At 28.7% G+C, this 19,999-nt stretch overlaps 1 protein-coding gene across 1 annotated transcript; it reads right to left on the bottom strand.

Annotated features, from left to right (window-relative positions):
• Positions 1-7,646: 7,646 nt before the first annotated feature.
• Positions 7,647-9,776, bottom strand: LOC131655383 (transcription factor bHLH94-like). Its single transcript, XM_058925267.1, has 3 exons — positions 9,184-9,776; positions 8,370-8,750; positions 7,647-8,117 (listed from the first exon to the last, which is right to left on the bottom strand). The coding sequence occupies exons 1-3, from the start codon at positions 9,664-9,666 to the stop codon at positions 8,022-8,024; spliced, it is 960 nt and encodes a 319-aa protein (XP_058781250.1). The 5' UTR covers positions 9,667-9,776; the 3' UTR covers positions 7,647-8,021.
• Between the last annotated feature and the right edge of the window lie 10,223 nt (positions 9,777-19,999).

The following is a 19,999-nucleotide window of genomic DNA, read 5'->3' as shown; positions in this document are numbered from 1 at the left end:
AATTATAATTAAAGAATAAAAAATACTTACCTGTTAATTTTCCCATATGACTTCTTGATGATTGTTACGAATAGCATGCACGCCATCTCTATCGACTTCTTCATATGAAGTACGTACTTGTGTTGTGTAAGAAGGAGTGGAAGGAATATCAGAAAATGTATCACTGTGACAAATGTATTTTCCTTGGAGAATAATTGACCATCTCCTCAATAAGTCCGAAGGGTCTGTCACATAAAAAACTTGTTTTGCTCTAGTACCCATGATGAATGGTTTGGTCATATGAGTTGTCTTGCCAAGGTCAACCCGTGTGAATCTTAATTCATCCATTTGTAGACCATTTTAATTTGGAACCCACTTGCATTTAAATAAAGGTACTTTAAAAATAACATAATCAATCTCCAAAATCTCCTCAATGTCACCATAGAATGCTTTAGATGCCAATATAGAATTCTTATCTTTTGAAATAGAGAAATACATTGATTCAACCTCAACCATAACCCCACAATTTTTAATTGTACTACGGTCATATTTTACTTTTGTTTAAAAGGAAAAATTACTAAGGTCGTATGCAGTCCAAGTTATCACATTAAATTTTGGCCTGTACGACAAACATTTAATTTCTTAGATGCACTATCATCATTAGAAATCCATTTATTATACCAACTTATGAATAGAAATGTGCTTGAAGACCACTTTTCTCTCACTCGGGGATAAATTTTGGTATGTATGAAAAACATTTAATTATCTCAAATCCACTGTCAAAAATCACTTTTCACTCATTCGAGGATATTTTTTCTTCACTCATTAGAAATCTTTTTTCTTTATAACAACAAAACGAAAAAAACAAAAACATAGCCTTATAGCAACAAAAGAATAGTAAATCTGAATAAAACCAAAAAACAAAGTAATCAAACTACAACAAAACGACAAATCCACACCGCATAACGAAAAATGTCACCACATCACGAGAGAGATCAAGAAATTAACGACGAACATTGAACAATAAACAATAAATAACAAACACAGAAAGTTAACGTACTGTACTTCAAAGAGGAGGAAGAGACCAAGAAATGATTTTTGTTCCAAGAAATGAATGTGAAGATGATGAAGATTTTGCTATCACTATCATCTGACTCGCTAGGGCATGTGTTATGAAGGAAATAAAAGAACCTGTGTTTTAATTTTGTAGGAAAGAATTTCACCTCGATTGCAAATACCAACCGTAATGATTAATGAAATATGGAACATATAACCTTAGTTGATAAAACAACTGTAGTTGAAATTTTTTCAATTTTTATATAGATGTTAAGTGACACACACTTTTTTTATTAAAAAAAATGTTGATGTTGGAATTCGAAGTTTGTAATCCTTAATCCATAACCTCGATTGATATGAACTGTGATGAAAAGTCTTTTAGTAAAAAAAAAAAAATCAGATACATTAAAAGTAAGATATACTATGGTTGACAAAATAACCATAGTGATATGATGTTACAAAGATATATTTTGTAGTAATTTCCAATTTAACAAAATTATTATTTTTTTCTTCGAAATTGAACTTAAATAAATTGTTTTATTTCATCTTTATTTAGATTTATCCGACATCTCATTTGCCATCAATATCTCTTCCAATATTAATCTTGTTGTTTGATTTTATGAGATTGCCTTCTCGATTACTACCTTGAATCTATTCACCAATTACTTTACTTTACATATGCATCTGATTAAAGAAATAAGGTAAAAATCTCTCATTCTTAAATACTCTTCTTCTTTGAGATCTAAACTATAAAAGAATTGTTGCTTCCCTTCATCTTAAGGCCGATCTCCTAGAATTCTTAAATCATTTATAATTATTTTTCACAATTCTTTTATGAAGTCAAACAACATACAATTTGATTAATTTTTCAAACATGCATTACATACTCTGCCTTATTATACTTTAGTTATATTTCATTCATTTTATAAATTTGAGAGTAAAGATTTATTTTGATCCTCACAAAAATTACACAATTCAAATTAGTCTTTCACAATAAAATAGATTTGAATTAATCCCTTACAAATTTTAACCGGACCATATTAATCTTTTTGTTAATATTTTTTTAAATCATTTTTTTCCTAATTTTAAACAGTGACTGATCTGCCATGTTAGATTTCCCTTAAAAAATAATTGGACTATATTAGTCTTTCTGTTAATTTTTTTAACCGTTTTTTTCTTAATTTTAAACTGTGACTGGACTGCCACATTAGATTTTATTAATTTTTCATTTTTTAAAATACTAAATTAATTTTTATTTTTAAATATTTATGAATTAATAATATAAAAAAGCCAAAATTGTTTTTTATAAAAAATTTAACGGAGGCCCTTTAAACCACATCTTACATCTTTATCACTAGACCTATTACATTCATAATAAGTAATTCCCATTATTTCTAGTAATCTTAAACAATTATAAATTTAAAACAAAAATACAAAATTTGTATAATAGGGTCTCGAACTCAAGTCTCTTCAAATTAAATGACAGACAATTTACTACAATAGAAATTGATTTGTCTATTTGTAAATGATAGTCACTTTACTAACAATAAAAATTAATTTGTCTGGTTGTTATTGATAGTCACTTTACTAACCGTATAAATTGATTTGTTTAGTTGTAAATGATAATCACTTTATTAATAATAGAAATTGATTTGTCACATTATAAATGATAATCACTTTACTAACAATAGAAATTGATTTGTCTAGTTGTAAATGATAATCACTTTATTAATAATAGAAATTGATTTGTCTAGTTGTAAATTAAATGATAGTCTCTTAATTAACAATAAAAATTGATTTGTCTTGTTTTAAATAATGATCACTTTACTAACAATAGAAATTGGTTTTTCTAGTTGTAAATGATAGTCACTTTATTAACAATAGAAATTAATTTGTGTAAATATCATTTAACCTGAATGAACTTGGAGTTGAGACCACATAGTTAAAAATTTATGTACAAAATTTGTTAATATTAGTAGAAATCATGAGAATTATTTATCATGAATGTACATTGGTCTTGTGGTAAAAACAAAGAGATGTCTTTTAAAGATTTTGCCTTCGATTCCTTATAAGAAACAATTTTGGTTTTTTAGATATTATTATATGATCCGGTTATGTAATATTTGTTGGTTTTTTTGATATTATTATATGATCTGGTTAGCGGTGGCAAAACGGGCGGTGGTCCGCCGGGCTGACCCGCGCATCCGCCAAAAATGGCGGGTTGGGTTGGGATTTTGTGCCCGCCGTCCACCAAAACCCGTCACCCGCCTAAGCTCACCCTGTCAAAGTCTGCCGCCCGCTATAGCCCGCCTCACCTATTCGTTAAGCTCGTCTCGTCTTAAGCTCACCATTTTTTAGTTAACTCTAGTAATTCAAATTTTTGATGATTTTATTTTATACATTTATTTGTAAATATATGCAATATTTTTTAGGTAAAATTGTTTAAAAGATGCTTTATAAAAAAATGTTCTAAAAAATAAGTGAAATTTTTTAATTAAAAGATAAAAAAGATTATCTACTATCTATTCATTAATAATAGATTTACCATATTGCCTAAATTACCCTTTCACCAAAATTTATTTGCACTAATAAAAGGTCATTTTTGTAACTAACAAATTAAGTATTCACTCTTTCAACTTTATTGAATGAATGCCCCAAGTGTTAGCTTTTCATTGGTCCGAATTAAATAACATTGTTCCTACAACTTTATTGCATGAATGATGACATCACATGTAAGCCATGGATGATGGAAGTCATATTTAAATTTCTTTTACATTTCATTTTCCCACACTTTCTTACTTTCATTTAAATTTTTCTTAATTTATTTATTATCACAAAAAATATTAATAATATATTTTTAAATTTTAATCTTACTAAAAATTTCAAATTTCTTTCACATTTCATTTTTCCATACTTTCATTTTAATTTTTCTACATTTATCTATTATCGCAAAAAATATTAATAATCGATCATTTAATTATTATTCCCAAAAATATTTAATTATTTCACGGGCCACTATCAACTCAATATTTAATTTTTTTTAATCGATCATTACACATTTTCTCTATCTTAATTAAAATTTCAAAATTCTCTCACATTTTTTCACACTTTCTTACTTTCATTTTAATTTGTTTCTCTATTTATTTATTTATTTATTATCTCACGGGTCACTATCAACATAATGTCTATTTTATTTTAATCAATCATTGTCTTTATTTAAGAGATAATATCTTTATTTTTATTTTTTTCTCTATCTCACGATTTTTATCATTATTTAATACAATTAAATTTCCATGATTATTGTTTATTTTACATTTGTTTTTAAATATATTTTATATCGCATCAAATTATTTTTTTATTTCACGGGTCATTATCAACATAGTAGCTATTTTATTTTAATCAACAATTACTATTAATTGAGAGATAATTTTTATTTTTAAATATTTCATTTTTATTATCTCCATCATATAGTATTTTTTTATATGATTATTTAATATAATTGAATTTATATGATCATTTTTCATTTATAATTAAACCATAGTGATCTATAACATTTTTTGTTGGACCGTCAATTATTAAATTACCTGACCCAATTTTGCTATTGTGTTCTTAACTTATCTTAAACATTTTTTTGTGGATCATTGTTTTCTATATAATTATTGTTAAATTTACAATTAAGTAAATTATTTCATATTTTTCATTTATATTTAAAATTTTACATTTGCATTTGTTAAAATTTTATTTTTTTCTCCAACTCACATGTCCCTTTTTATATGGTCATTTATTACACACAAAATTAGCACATGAATACGATAATAATGTTTAATCTTAAGGGCCACTTTCAATACAATGCCTATTTTATTTTAAACAATAATAACTTTTATTTGAAAACTAAAATATTTATTTTCAAATTTCAAAACGATTCCTATGGATATTCGGTTTTCAAAGAATTGGGAGTATAACAGAGCAATCAATAAAACTCTAACTCTATTCAAGTAAAACAATTCCTTTTAATTATGCATAATGCTTATAATTCCTTTTATTTATATTATTCATATCATTACAAAAATACTACACCAGAAAAAAAATCACCCGTGCGTAAGCACGGGTCTCTGACTAGTTATTTTATTAAAAAAATAAAAGTAAAGTATATAAAAAATAGGCGGACAAACCCACCGTCCGCTTACCCGCCATTTTGGCGGGGCAGATATGATTTTATGCACATTTTACTTGACGGATTTGCCCGCCCCGCTTACTTTTTGGCGGACTTAAGGCGGAGCAGACGGCTCGTTTTATCACCTTTAAATTCGATTATGTAATATCTGTGAGGGAGCAAAATGCATCTTCACTCTAAATTTTATATTTTAAAATGTGACAATGTTACAATTTTTTACTTCTTTAAGATTATTCATTGATATTTTAATGTACACTTTTTATAATGAATTCTCCTACCAACTTTTACTGCATTAACAACTTCTACTTTAATTTAATTGATATTTGTTAGCTGAATTAAATAAATATAATTAAGTTGATACTTATAGATAAATATTATTAAAAAAATAACATTTAACTTAAAAATTAAATGAATATAACTATTCTTCACACCTCAAAAAATTTGTTTTATTTTATCAATCACACTTATTAAAAAACAAGAATTAGTGTAAATAATATTTTTACAAAAATAATTTTATTATAAGTTTTGTATATTTTTGGTCTCATATGTTAATGTTGTTCATTAACTTATAAAATATTTATATTAATTTATTAACTCTTCAAAATGTATCATACTAATTATTTTTATCTAATTAACAACGAATTTAGTAATTAATTTTAAACTTTTTATTACTAATTAGATAATATAAGTTTAAATAGCCTTTTGATCAATGTAAATTAGGGAGCTTTTTGCTTTTTGTCCCTGTATTTTTTTTTCCTGAGTAAAATCCTTAAATATTATATTTGATTTGATTTTAGTCCCTAAAATAATAATCCGCAGAAAAATTGTAGATACTCTGTGGATTTTCTTTCGGATTTTCTTACAAATTTTAACTTTAAGGACATGATTTTAGCATTAAAAAATTATTTCAAAAAAAAAATACATGAATGAAAAATAAAAACTCGTTAATTTATATGGATCAAAAAGACTATTTAAACCAAAATTATTAATATAATATAGATTTTAAAAAGTTAAGGTATTAATATGAATATTTTAAAGTTAAAAAATCAAAATAAATTTAAAGTTGACATATAAGATTAAAATTTAAAAAGAATATTAATCTTTATTATATATTATTGTGTTCTCAATTATTATTTTAAAAACATGTCAAAAGTGATCTATGGAAAGTGAGCAAATAGTATTAATTAAATAATACAATTTAAAGAATTAATTTTATTAAAAATTAAATTAAAATAATATTCTTACAAATAGTTCCAATATTTTGAGATAGAGGGAATAATGATTCCTTAAAACGTACTATATGCATTAAAATAAAATGAAGTAGAGTGAGTTATAAGTGTTTGAAAAATTAACCTATAGTATAGTGTTATCGAAGCATAAATTAATTTTATGATGTGTTTGGTTCGAGGTAGAGCGAGGGGAGGGGAGTGGAGGAAATATTTAAAATGAAATGTGTTTGGTTTAATTTTTAGGAGGGGGAGGAGGGGAGGGGAAGAGAGCAAAATTCCTCCAAATGATACTTTTTGCGTTTCCCCGAATCGGAGGATTCGGAGGGGAGGGAATCTGAGTTTTAATATTAATTAAATTAATATATTTACTAAAATATCCTCAATTTTATTTTATTATTATAAAAATATTATTTTCTTTTCATGTTACTACTTTTCTTTTTGTGATTGTTTACCTCTTGCTTCCAAGTCTTCCATCAATTTATTATAGTTATTCTTCACTTTCAAATTATTTTTATTTAATAAAAAATATATCTACTATAATTTTTTGTGTTTTATTATAATTTATTTTATGTATTCAAAAGTTGTTATCAACGCATAGTTTATTTTGTGTCGAGAGATATAATACGAATCAAGTGTACTCAATTTTTTTTAATATTATGCTATAAGTTATGACTTTTTAGTCACTCAGTTATACAAATATTATTTCCAAGAAAATATTTATGAAATTTTTACAATTGAATATCATATCACATATATAAAATTACAAGGATAAAATTGTAAATTATTATTAAAATCCCTCCCCTCCCCTCGTTTGAACCAAATATATATAATTACAAAAAATCTCTCTCCTCCCCTCCCCTTCTCTTCCCTCCATTGAAATCCCTCCCCTCCCCTCCCCTCCCCTCCCCCTCATTTGAACCAAACAGACCCTTAAGATTTTTTTAACCTATGCAACATTGCATAGGATAAGGGACCATTAATACACCACTTTTTAAATATAAATTACCATATTAATTATTATTTATGTTGATCCATTAATTAGGTGGGAGAGAAAAAATATAAAAGATTACTTTTCAAAAGAAAAATAATTAATATGATACTTTTATGGAAGGAAATAATATATTAATTGTTCTTATTCTAGGTAAGGTTACATAGATTAGAAAAACCCTTAATTCACTAATATTTGAGCTATATCAAGATCTAATTAAATTACACAATAATTAAACACACACATCACGGACTTTTAATAGCCTAAGGCATATATAGATCCATATGTAGACCATCAAAAAGTCCATATTGATTAATTATGATTCATAATAACCTAAAATGTCAACTTTAATCAAGCATTACTATAGACTTATAATTCACATAGACTTGTTGTACATAGAGCCTAATTAACACATTTCAACTAGGTATTGAAGTTATTAGCCACAAATGTTATTATTAGATAAAAGATTAGGAGACAATAATTAAACTTCTACACACACATTAACCTCTCCATTATAATTGGCACAAAGGAGAAGGTTTGATTGTGAAAATTTTAAAATAAATTAAGCAAGAAATTAAAATTAATTTTGTCAAGTTCATTGATAAGCCAACTCTTGTTGAACTGTCCTTAATAGTTGATTCACAGCAGCCGCAATTTCATCCACACTATTCAGCTGACTCCCCTCCTCTACCTGCTCCAATCAAAACATAAATTAATTAAAATTAAATTACCACAAATTACCTAGTTTAGAAAAATTTCGGACGGCCTAAAGATTTTTGCGATTTTGATTGATAAATTGATTACAATTTTTTGTTTGACATAAAAATGGTGATATTAGTGTCAGTATCAGCAGTTTTGTCGTGGTCATTTTCACAGTCGCAGACAGTTTTTAAAATCGGCTAATTACTAATTAAAATTATTTAAATGGAGATGCCAAACTAACCTTGACACTGACTGAGTAAAGAACCATTTGATCAAGAGTAGTGACATTGAGATGAAGAATGGTGAGTCTAAGATTTTGCAACCCAACAACAATTTTCATAAGCTGTCCGGTTTGTTTCTTGGACAGTATTTTGATGTTGGCATGAGTATCTACCATGGTGACTTCAATGTCTGCCACAGCACATTGTTTTTGTTCCATAGTAAGTTTGTTGTTATTGTTGTTGTGAGTTGTGTACTGAGGAAAAGTGAAAAACTCAGAAAAAGGTTGTCCATTTAAGGATATGTTTTCCTTCGTTTTCTTCTGGCCCCCCATCGACTGTAAAAGTTGTTCTAACTCTTTTACAAAGTTTATTGCTCCCCCAATAATTGAAGCCTGGTCACCCTATTTTCCAAATATACACATAAATAATTAGTCTGACCGTCTTTTAAAAGCGTATAAGACGAGCTATCGCAGTATTAATAATGTATCAATGTTAAAATTTAAATAGACAGAATCATTATATTAATAAAAAAAAATTTATTTTTTAAATTAATTAAAAAAAGTAATATATTATCTAAATACATTAGTTATTCAATATATCTGAAAAATAATTTTTCTTTATAAATAAAATCAGAGAAAAATATTCCGATATATCTGATTTATAAAAAGTGATGATGAAAAGTTAACCTTAGTTAAGTAAAGTTAAAAATAAAATTGTGATTAGTTGAGAACTCATCTCATGTCATGTCATACTATGTCATGATTTGTTTAATAAAATAATGAATTAGAAGAAAAGTAAGTAATTAATTAATTAGTGATTTGAATTGAAACTAACCCTTTGAACATAAGAAGAAGGCATCAAAGATCTTAGCACGTTCAAGTACTCATTCATTTGTTTTCTACGATTTCTTTCAACAGTGATATGAGTCATCCTTTGGTTTTCAATTTCCTCTTTGTTCTTCGCACTCTTAATACGACGTCGTTTTCTCCGACACGTGGCAGTTTCTGTAGCTGATTCCGTTGGAGCTTTGATAGTTTGATCAACGGTGCAGATTTCAGGAGAAGAAGAGTGTGAATATTCCCATTGATCCTTAACAGAACAAGAATCCCAATTTGCATGGAGATTTTGTTGTTGTTGTTGTTGTTGTACTACGTTGTTGTTGTTGTTGTTGTTGATGATTCCTAGGAGAACATTCTCTTGTTCTTCAGCTTGTAAAGTACTATTACCATAGTCATTACTTAATAAGTTGAAGTAATTATTATCCTTAAAACTATAATTGAATGGATCTTGAGGAAAAACAACGGTTTCAAGTGCCATTGAAACTAAGAAAAATTATACAAGAGTGAGAGAGAGGGGAAAGAGAAGAACATAAGAGTCTCAAAAGAGAAAACAAAGTGACCCTTTTTATTATGGTTTTGTTGTGAAGAGAGGTTGGAGGGTTTTATAAATAGGATTGTATCAAAGTTTCAATCAAACACATACAAAGACAAAAAGCTACAGCCTATTGCACGTGAGGTTTCTTTGTAATTGTAGACCAATTTCTTGACCACACCTAAAGAGAAATGAAACATACACCAATGTATAGAGATAGCTGACAGATAGATTCTCTTGCCACTTTATTCATTCCTTAATAATTCTAATTATTATACTCATAATTAAATTAGGTTTCTTTCAATCCTTTTCAAAAATAATGTTTTTTTAAATTCTTTTTAAGGTATAAGTATTCTTCCTTCTAGGTTTAAAATAGGATGGTAGTTTTGGATTTTATAGTCTAAAGAGTATTATTATCATGATGAAACTAAGTTGATATTCGATGATTAAAATACATAATATCTACATTAGAATCATTCAAGATCATTATAATTGTGACAATTTTGTGACAATTTAGATATTTGTTTTAGGGTCATGCTAACGAGTGCCTCAAGGGCACTGGTTAAGCATATCAAATAAAGAAGATATTCTATATTCAACACATTGAATATATCTAATCTTCTTTAAAAAAGTTAATTATTTATGTTTTCAATGCATTTAATACATATATTTTGGATAAAAACATATCTTATTACTTTATTAAACAATTCTCAACTTACCTTTTTAATCTCTTAACCAGTGCCCCTGGGGCACTCGTTAGCATTACCCTTTGTTTTATATCGGTATGTCTATTTTTGTATAAGGCCATTAAATTACGATACGACCAATCATTTAAGTTGGAGTCTCGCCAACACCCTAGAGACTATCCATCAATTGATGGACGAGCTTGAAACAATTTAAAAAAGGTCAAAGGAGCTGCCACAAAGATATAAGGGCGACCCTAAGCCTAAAGATCGGCTCAATTTTGCTATTACAATGGTGACTTGGATAACAATCTCATTAAGAAGACTTAAACACCTAAACTAACATAATTAAGGTCGGTTTAATAACAAATGTTCAAACTAGGGATGACAACGGATAGGGTCGGGTGTGGGTTTCACACTACCCAAACCCGAACCCGAAATCACCATTCGAACTCGAACCCAAACTCAAAGGCTATTCTGGTGGAAAAATAACACACACGCCCACATCCGTTTGGGTTCAGGTTTTTTCACCCGAACTCGAACTCGCAGTAAAACACATAAAATACAACAACAACATTGAAATTTTCCATCAATTTTCCTACAACTTATGTATATTTAGGGCCACTTATGTAATTTTGGTCTAAGTGAGTGTGGTTTCGGGTGCGGGTTTTACACTACCCAAATCTGCACCCGAAATATTGGGTGGCACCCGAACCCGAACCTAGTAAACTCGGGTTTTCACCCATTGACTCGAGTTCAGATGCGGGTGGGCCCCGTGGATTTGAGTTTGCCTGTCATCCCTAGTTCAGACTCTGACAAGGAGGCATGGTCATAAAAAGACCATAAAGATCTCATTCAAACAAAGGAACAAATTCACTAAAATATCATACGAAGACAATAATGAGGCAGGATATTCCGACATATATTTATAGCCTCACAAGGAAGGAACGAGTTCATTCAAAAATCAGATACAATAGAGGCTTCACTTGTTCTACACTAGTTAAGTTACAACGATGTACTTTTTGCAAGTACACTTTTCATGCATTGTAGATATAAAGATACACGCATCTCATAGGTTATAACAAATAGTGGAAAATTATATGTCTTATGTAATTCATTATGGTCATAATGTCATATTTTGACATGAAAAATAGATTCTAAGATTTGATAAGCTATCAGACATGGTTAATTATAATTCTTCATACTTTTGTAAATATACTATTAATGATTGTGTTTCTTTAGAAGGTTAGAATTGGAATTTAGTTGAGCAGATTCTTCCTTCTTATGCTTACTAAAAAATTATTAATATTAAGTCTCTTACTTCTCTTAATGATAATTTTTCCATCTGCAAATTTTTAAAGGATGAATATTTTTCTATAAAACCAGTATATCATACTTTGTTGGTTGGTGATTCTAATTTATATTCATCCTTCAAAACTCATTTGTATGTAGAAAGGTTATACTAGAATCCAAACTTTTTTTTAGAAGTAGTCTCATGGAAAGCTTCTTATTAATGTCAAAAGGAAGCATCATAGCATAGTAGATTCCAACATTTTTCTGCATTGTATATGCAATCCTCTAAGACCATTATCCACGTCCTAGTGATTGTGATGTATCGTTAAGAATTTATGGTATAAGCTTATTACCATGTATGATGATAGTTGGAGTACTTTCTTTAGTCTTGGATTATTCTAATTGGTGAATTTTAATTGTCAATTGTCATTAGTTGATACTAACAATGGAACTGACCAACTCTTTTTGGTATCATGACAAATTTATTGTGACAAAATAGAAACAAACTAGTTATTTCAAGGATTTTCCTTGATCTTGAGCACTGTTTGAGTATTTTCAAAGATACATACGTTTTGTTCATCATCATCTTTTTGTTTATCCTTCATCTTATGCTAATAAAATGAAGCATGAAATGAATAGTAAAAGGAAGCCTCCAGTTACTAATTTTTTTCATTCTCAACATCGACTAGTCCTATTTACATACTACACGCTTTTCACCTTGTATGAATCTCATTAGGAACTCTAACAGTGTGTTTGTTTTAAAAGAAGATGGAAGGATTGATTGTAGAAAGAAAGAAAGCACGGGAAACGATATCCTTCCTTCATTTGGTTCTCTCAAAAAGTTAAAGGAAGGATTACATTTTGGTGGGTCCCACTTAAACAAATATTCCACTCCAAAATGAGAAGAAAGTGGGATCAGTATATCAATGTTGGTTGAAAATATTAATGTACCCTTTCTTCCATTTTAATTTTAATAATATTCTTTTGAATTTTTTTGTCATTTCTAAGGGTATCTTTGTCATTTTGTAAATATGTATTTTTATTTCTTTTCACTTTCTAGAAACTTTTATCTTTCTTTCCTTCTATTTTCTTTCATACCAAACAATTAAATTATTCATCCCACTTTCTATTCTCATTATTTCCTTTTGTTTTCTTTCCTTTTACATTCTTTCCTTCAACTTTCTTTTACCAACCAAACATAGTGTAAGAGAATTTATGTAACTACTATTTCTTACAACATTGATCGATCAATTTCTATTTTGGCTGAGCTCTGGGGTCGTGTATTTTGAGAGCGGTGAATAGTCTAAGTTTCTTTTCCTTACTTTCCAAGATGGACTCTCTTGTTATAGTAAATATGATTATCTTTCGGAAGACTCATAATCTTCATTGATCGAACTTATAAATTGTTTGCATATCGCTTTGCAAATATGTGTCATAATGGAGAGATTTGTTTGATAGAGTTAACAATTCCTCAACCTTCTTTAATTTTGTAGTTATCTGATAATTGTAAATGAGTATATCTCTCTTATCTCCTTATTTTGAAAATATTTTAAAATTGTTAAAATAATTAAAAGCACTTTAACAAAATTATTTAAAGTCCAATCACACCAAAAAATTTGACGTGTGTGAAAGAACAATGACAACCAAAATAAATGTCCTTCACTAAAAATAAACTCTCTATGCAATAAGACACAAATTTAAATTGGCAGAATAAGATAAAGTAAGGATAAAAATCAATAACGTGTTTACCCAATTCGATTAAATGATTTACTCTATAAGAGAAAGCATATCTCTCATTCACTATACTTCCAAGAATTATTACAAAAGATTATGTATGAGTTACAAGAAAATAGTCACACAAGTTCTCAAAAATAAACCTTATTTTCTATCCAAGAGTTTCCTAATCTCTTTAAATTTCTATACATAAATCACACAATCTCAAGGTGTTTAAAAGTGTTTTATTATCGCCCTTAGATACCTCAAAGGGTTTCTCTAATTCTGGGAACACATTATTAGAAATTTACCATTGTCTATCTAAGATTACCACTAGTATTCCCGAACACTTGTCACTATCTTCAACTCTAAAGTTATGAAGGTTGTGATAACAAGCATGCAAGAGATACATACTTATAAATACTGAAATCCAACAGATCCATATGAAGCCCAAATCATAAACAAATATATCCTTGAACCAAAACAACAAAGCCCAATACAAATAAACTGAGAAAATAGTACCTCGAGCTCTAACGAACTGACCCGTTCGCTAAACCCAAACCCTTTGTCATGCCAACGCCAACATCCTGAAACGTTGGCTCCACCACGAGCCTCACTTTATGTTATGTTTTCTTTCGAATTCCAGACTGATTTGTGGTTTCTGTAATCTCGAAATGTATTTTCTTTCTCTTTATCACTTAATTTTTTAACGCATACTTCAGTAATTTCCACCTTCACCTAAAGTCGTCGTAATGTCAATTTATCCATCAACCACCTTGTAGCTATTTTCCAATTCAACATTTATTGAACCATTTTTATCAAATTCAAGTTTTGCTTGAACCTTGATTTTACCACTTGAATCCATTTGCTTTCAACCATTTTTTATTATTTAGTAGTCTAACAAGCCTACAAATATGGTTCTTCAACTATCTTTGACTCCACATGCTTTCAAATGCCTCCTTGAAAGCCTCTATTTATGATTTGCACAACCCTTCAGCCACATTTAAATTATAACACCCAAGGCATGCATAATCTTCCCTTTGAGATGGTGGAAGCTCCCTCCTCAGTTTATCACAAACCAGATGATAGTTAGAGGCATATGTAGTCGTTCCTTCTCTACTACTAGTACCCATAATAGGAACCTCCACGTCAAACTGAGTCTTCTCCTCCATAGTATCTAAAAGCTTCATCCCATGGTCTTTACTTTTCTTCTCATAACGATGCTCGCTGAAAGTAAAAAATCTATGACTGATGAACTTCAATCCTCCTATTTCAACTCCCAACATCTTATACATTTCCTATATTTTGGATAGTCATTGAAGACACAATTCTTAACTTTATCATCAAGGTGAATTAGCTTTATTTGATCAATAAGTAAAGTTTTGACGATCTTCAAAATAAAGTAGGTTACAGTCTTTCTACTACAAAGCTCCAGAACCATTAGAAAGTCTATTCTTGTAAAAAAAATCTACCAACCAATTAAGCTACTTTGGCACCAGCCTTACCCCAAAAACCCAATGATAATTAAGTCGTCACATGCATTCTCATCCCTTGTCTTTTGCAAAACTCATTAAAGTTCTTTAAAATAACCTTCATGTATCCAACATACTTTCGCCTCAAATCCCATATCTTGTTCTTGTCATAAAAGTATTTATTATCTGATGATGAATGAACAACAACTTTGAAACCTTCTAAAATACATAAATCACATATTTTAGATCATTTAACTAAGTTTACTTCAACATGAGAAATCTTCAACACCCAATGTTCAAATCTAGTGTAATAGCCTAGATTATTAAAAATGCTTATGGATGAATTTTTTCCTGAGCTATACACCATACCTCATGTTGTAAAGAAGAAACTCACGATGATCAAACATTTTAAGTCTAATCATACTAATATCACTTGCAAGCCTTATTGTTTCAGACACAATTTGTGAGCCAAAGGTTTGGTCATATACAATAATTTAGGTTTTGCCCACATTGAAGTCATAGCCTTTTCTCTGGAAACTATTCTTAGAACTTTATCCCTGAAGCACAAGATAATGAGACTTTAGGTCTTATCCATCATCTTGGTTTTCTTTTCTTATGTTAGGTATGCTTGCATCGAAACTTCACCTTTCAATGCTTCAATGCACTTCTCTTGAGTTAAAATTGTTTGCATCTTCACTTTCCACAATCCAAAATTGTCGTCTCTGAAAAACCTCTTGATCTGCTATTTAGAATCCATGATGCTCATTTGTAAATGAAACTCTTTTTCCCCAAGAGGGCGCCACTTGTTGTGAAATTGATAAAATAATTAAAAGTACTTCAGCTGAATTATTCAGAGTTCAATCATACCAAGAAATTTGATGTGTGGATACAAAGAACAATGACAACCAAAATAAACGACCTTCAACAAAAATTAACTCATTATGCAATAAGACAACAATTTAACTTGGCAGAAGAGGATAAGTAAAGATAATAAATACAATAACACACTCTTAAAATTTTATCCTTTTATCTCTACGATTACCACTTAGCCCTTATCTTTGTCTACAACTCTAAAGTTTGAAGGTTGTGATAGCAAGAATGTAAGAGATGCATATTTATAAATGTTGAAATGTTGAAATGTTGTGATAGCAAGAATGTTGAGATGCATATTTCCATATTCCTTCAAGTACCCCCTGGCTGCCACATTGCAGCAAATATTCTCTCTAGCTACCTACGTGGCAGTCCAAGTGGTATTTTCTTTTAATTTTTAATTATCTTTTAAATTTACGTGGATATTTTTTTAAAAATTTTAAAAAAAAATTGAATTTTGGTTTATAAGTTTAGGGTTATTACAATTTTACCCCTTGCCATATAGGCTATTTTTTATTTACCTCCCTGTAAAAAAAATTTGAAAAACAACCTTGCCATTTCAAAATACTAACAATTTAGTCTCTAAAGTCAAAATCCGCAGGTTTTCTTTCGAATTTCCCTACGGATTTTGACTGTATGGACTAAATTGTTAGTATTTTGAAATGGCAAGGTTGTTTTTCAAAAAACAATTACAGAGAGGTAAACCAAAAATAGCCTATATGGCAAGGAGGTAAAATGGTAATAACTCATAATTTTATTACAGTTTTTATTATGAGGGGGTAAATCAAAATTCGCTAGCATTATAAGGGGTAAAATACTTTTTTTTATATAAAGACAATTATTTATTTGAATTTTATTAATTATATTATATTTTTAGAAAGGTCATCCTCTATTCTTGGCTGACTTATTTAGCCCCCTAATATTCTGTCAAATTATCATTTATTCAGTAAGAGACCCTTTGAGGGGTCCTCCCAAACCTCCAAGGAACCAAATTCATAGATAGGTTGCTTCTTCTCTTTATGGCACTTATGACCTACTTTTTGACATTTATCATAATATTGAGGCCTTCATTCAAACTCCGCATTTTGTTGAATTTTCTTTCCCTCAATGTCCTTGATGTTGATCGTTTCACACAGCTCCTGTGTCACATCCACTTCCACCAAGATTCGAGCATAGGTTATTCTCAGTTTATCCGTTGTGCACTCATATGTGAATATAGGGTTACCAATAGCACTCCCTATCTTTCCCAATCTCCTAGCTCCCCACAAATGGAAAGACAAATGTGGTAGTTTGATCCATATAAGGGCCCTTCATCATCACTGCATCCATATCTTGCATCGTATTGAATTTGAGGATGAAATATCCTTCCTCGTTGTAGTACATAGCAAGCATTTGGACGAAATTTCAATATTTGAGCATATACATCACTCATGGTCGTGGAAGCCCCAATGACATACATAATCAGTAAGGTTTCCCAGAATCGCATCTCTTATTTATCATCAGCTTCTTCAATCACTCATGATAATGGATTTGGCTTGTTGAAGATTTAGGATGACCCTTCAAAGGATCCCTTACACTTTGTTTGTTACAAGTGAAATAGGGGAGAGAGAGAGATTAACGAGAGAGAAGTTGAAGAGAAGTAGCTAACTTCTCCTGTTTGGTATCCAAAGAAATAGAGGAGAGAGATAGAATTATAGTGGGACCCACCACTTTTAACTTTCTTCGCTAAAGTGAAGAGAAACGCTACTTTTGTTACACTTTTCCATAATACCCTTTTCAATATTCCATGTATGTTTATTTTTAAAGATATTTTATTTTTTAGTGTTTCAATCATAATTGTGCATGCATATATCAATTTTTTTCACACATAAATTACTGTTACGTAATCTCTCAATCCTTCTCTATTTATTAATGATAGTATTTCTTAAAACAAAATAAATTGTTTAAAGCGATTTAGACAATTTAATTAATTTAATTATATTTTATATTATCAAACAAAATAAATCAAGATGATAATTTAATTAATTAATTGAAGTTAATTTAAAAAATAAAATAAAAATGTGAATCCAATCAAGATTTAAATAGAAGGATATTTTAGTACTTTCAATTTTAATCAAAACTTCTCTCTACTCTATTTCTCTCATCTCTCTTTTAAACCAAACAATACTACAAATCTACTCTATTTCTCTTACCTTTCTCTCTTAGTAAACTCTCTCTCACCTCTTTCTCTCTTTTCAATTTCTTCTCTCAACCAAACACACCATTACTGAATAAATGATAATTTCATGGAATATTAGGGGGTTAAATAAGACAATCAAGAATACCCTTCTAAAAATATAATTTAATTAAAAAATTTAAATAAATAATTGTTTTTATATCCAAAACAAAACAAAAAAAAATGTATTTTACCTCTGTGATATTAGCGAATTTCGATTTACTCCCTCATAATAAAAACATAAATAAAATTATAAAATAAAAAATTTCAAAAAAAAAAAGTTTAAACAAAATTTTAAAATATTTTTTTAAATTAAAAAAAAAAATCCACGTGAATTTAAAAACTAAAGAAAATACCACATAGACTGCCAGAGAGAATCTTTACTGCAATGTGGTAGTCAGAGATACTTCAAGGAATCTGAAAATTACATAGGGGATTAAAAAAATATATTATCAAAGATTAAAATCAAATTTCACTAATATTTATATTTAACACTAAAAAAAATAAAGAATTTCATTTTGAAATATTAGATAGGTTAAACTCAATTTTAAACATGTGAATTGCTGCATGTGATCAGTTAATTAATTTATATTAAAATAGTATTATTTCAGACCTAGTTCTCGAGTTATTATTCAGATAGTAACATATTCTTCTCCTAAACAAACACATTCCTCTTCGTTCTCCAACAAATGCTTTGAAGACAGATTATTATTATTGTTATCATAGAAAATATCAAACTTCAATCTAGTTCGTGAACACCGTATCCTCAATTTCACCAAGACCAGTATTAAACTATCATACATAAGGAAAAAAATAATCAATAATCAAAATAAAAGATGAAAACAATACTATAAATAATCAGAGTTATGCAACAACAAAAAATGGTTGTTGGCAACGCAATAAAAAGACACATACTCTACAAGACTACAACACTAAGCAAATTGTAAACTACTTAGATAGCCAAATTCAACCTTCTCTTCTTACAATACACAACAAGAATTATAATTAAAAAATTTAACATAAAACATATGAAAATTTATATATTACATATAAAAAAATATTCTGTACTATACATATATGTTGTACAAAAATATAAACTAATCAACTTTACGATAAAATAATAATAATTTCGATGCATGTGCCTGGATCTGGGTTCATATGGTAATAATAGGGTGGTAAAGTACATGAAAAAGAGAAAAAAGACGAAAAGTTTGTGGATGAATCACAGATTCAGAGAAGGATCCTTTAGCAGAAGAAAGAAAGAAAAAATAGACAATAAAAAATAAAAGAACAGGAACAAAACAGGCAAGTTCAGAGGAATCCATGTGACCATTCCGTAATCATCTACCATGTTTCCCTTCCCAAGAATCTTGTGTGTGGTACTTTGTTTTTCTCTTATTTGCAATTCTAGGAGTGTATGCATAATACTTTAGTATTTCATGTTAATGTTACTCCATATTTTAATTTTGTATACTCCTTGTTAGTACTATATGTACTGCTTCAGTCTTTTAAGCATAGTTCCAAATTCTATTTCATCATCATTCATGTCTTCACATCATCTTGATTGTGTTGTTAACTACTCAATCTGTTTCAATCATATTAATGAAAATTTGCTAAGGTGTCATTCATTTCAAGCATGGAAATATTGCCTAGGTATCTAAAATATAAGCAAATTCAATTTTTTTTAATAAGCAACTTCAATTGATTATACTATATTTAAAAATATAGATCTTAAAATATTATTCTTATGTTACATACTAAGGGTAACTTTAGATTGTTTAAGACACTTGGTATTTGATATTCTTCGAATAAAAAAAAATACTTTTTTGTTATTTTAGTCTAAATTAATAATTTGAGGATAAAAAATATTTTTTATTGATTTTTTTCTAATTCACTTTTTCACTTTTATTTTTTACTTTTTATTACTTTATTATTATTATTATTATTATTTTAATAAATTATTAATCAAAATATTTCAATAAATTATTTTTTAATAAAAAGATTATTAAGATCATTTTAAATGATTGTTAATT

The sequence above is a fragment of the Vicia villosa genome, linkage group LG3 (assembly GCF_029867415.1).
Source record: "Vicia villosa cultivar HV-30 ecotype Madison, WI linkage group LG3, Vvil1.0, whole genome shotgun sequence".
Lineage (NCBI taxonomy): Eukaryota > Viridiplantae > Streptophyta > Magnoliopsida > Fabales > Fabaceae > Vicia > Vicia villosa.
This window is presented reverse-complemented; position numbering and strand designations above follow the sequence as displayed.

Excerpts from the sequence above, each read along its gene's own strand:
- LOC131655383 (XM_058925267.1), bottom strand. The coding sequence starts at position 9,666 with ATGGCACTTGAAACCGTTGTTTTTCCTCAAGATCCATTCAATTATAGT. Across the intron at positions 8,751-9,183 it reads CTTCTTCTTATGTTCAAAGG|GGTGACCAGGCTTCAATTAT; the intron begins GTTAGTTTCAAT and ends TTTGGAAAATAG. Across the intron at positions 8,118-8,369 it reads TTTACTCAGTCAGTGTCAAG|GTAGAGGAGGGGAGTCAGCT; the intron begins GTTAGTTTGGCA and ends TGATTGGAGCAG.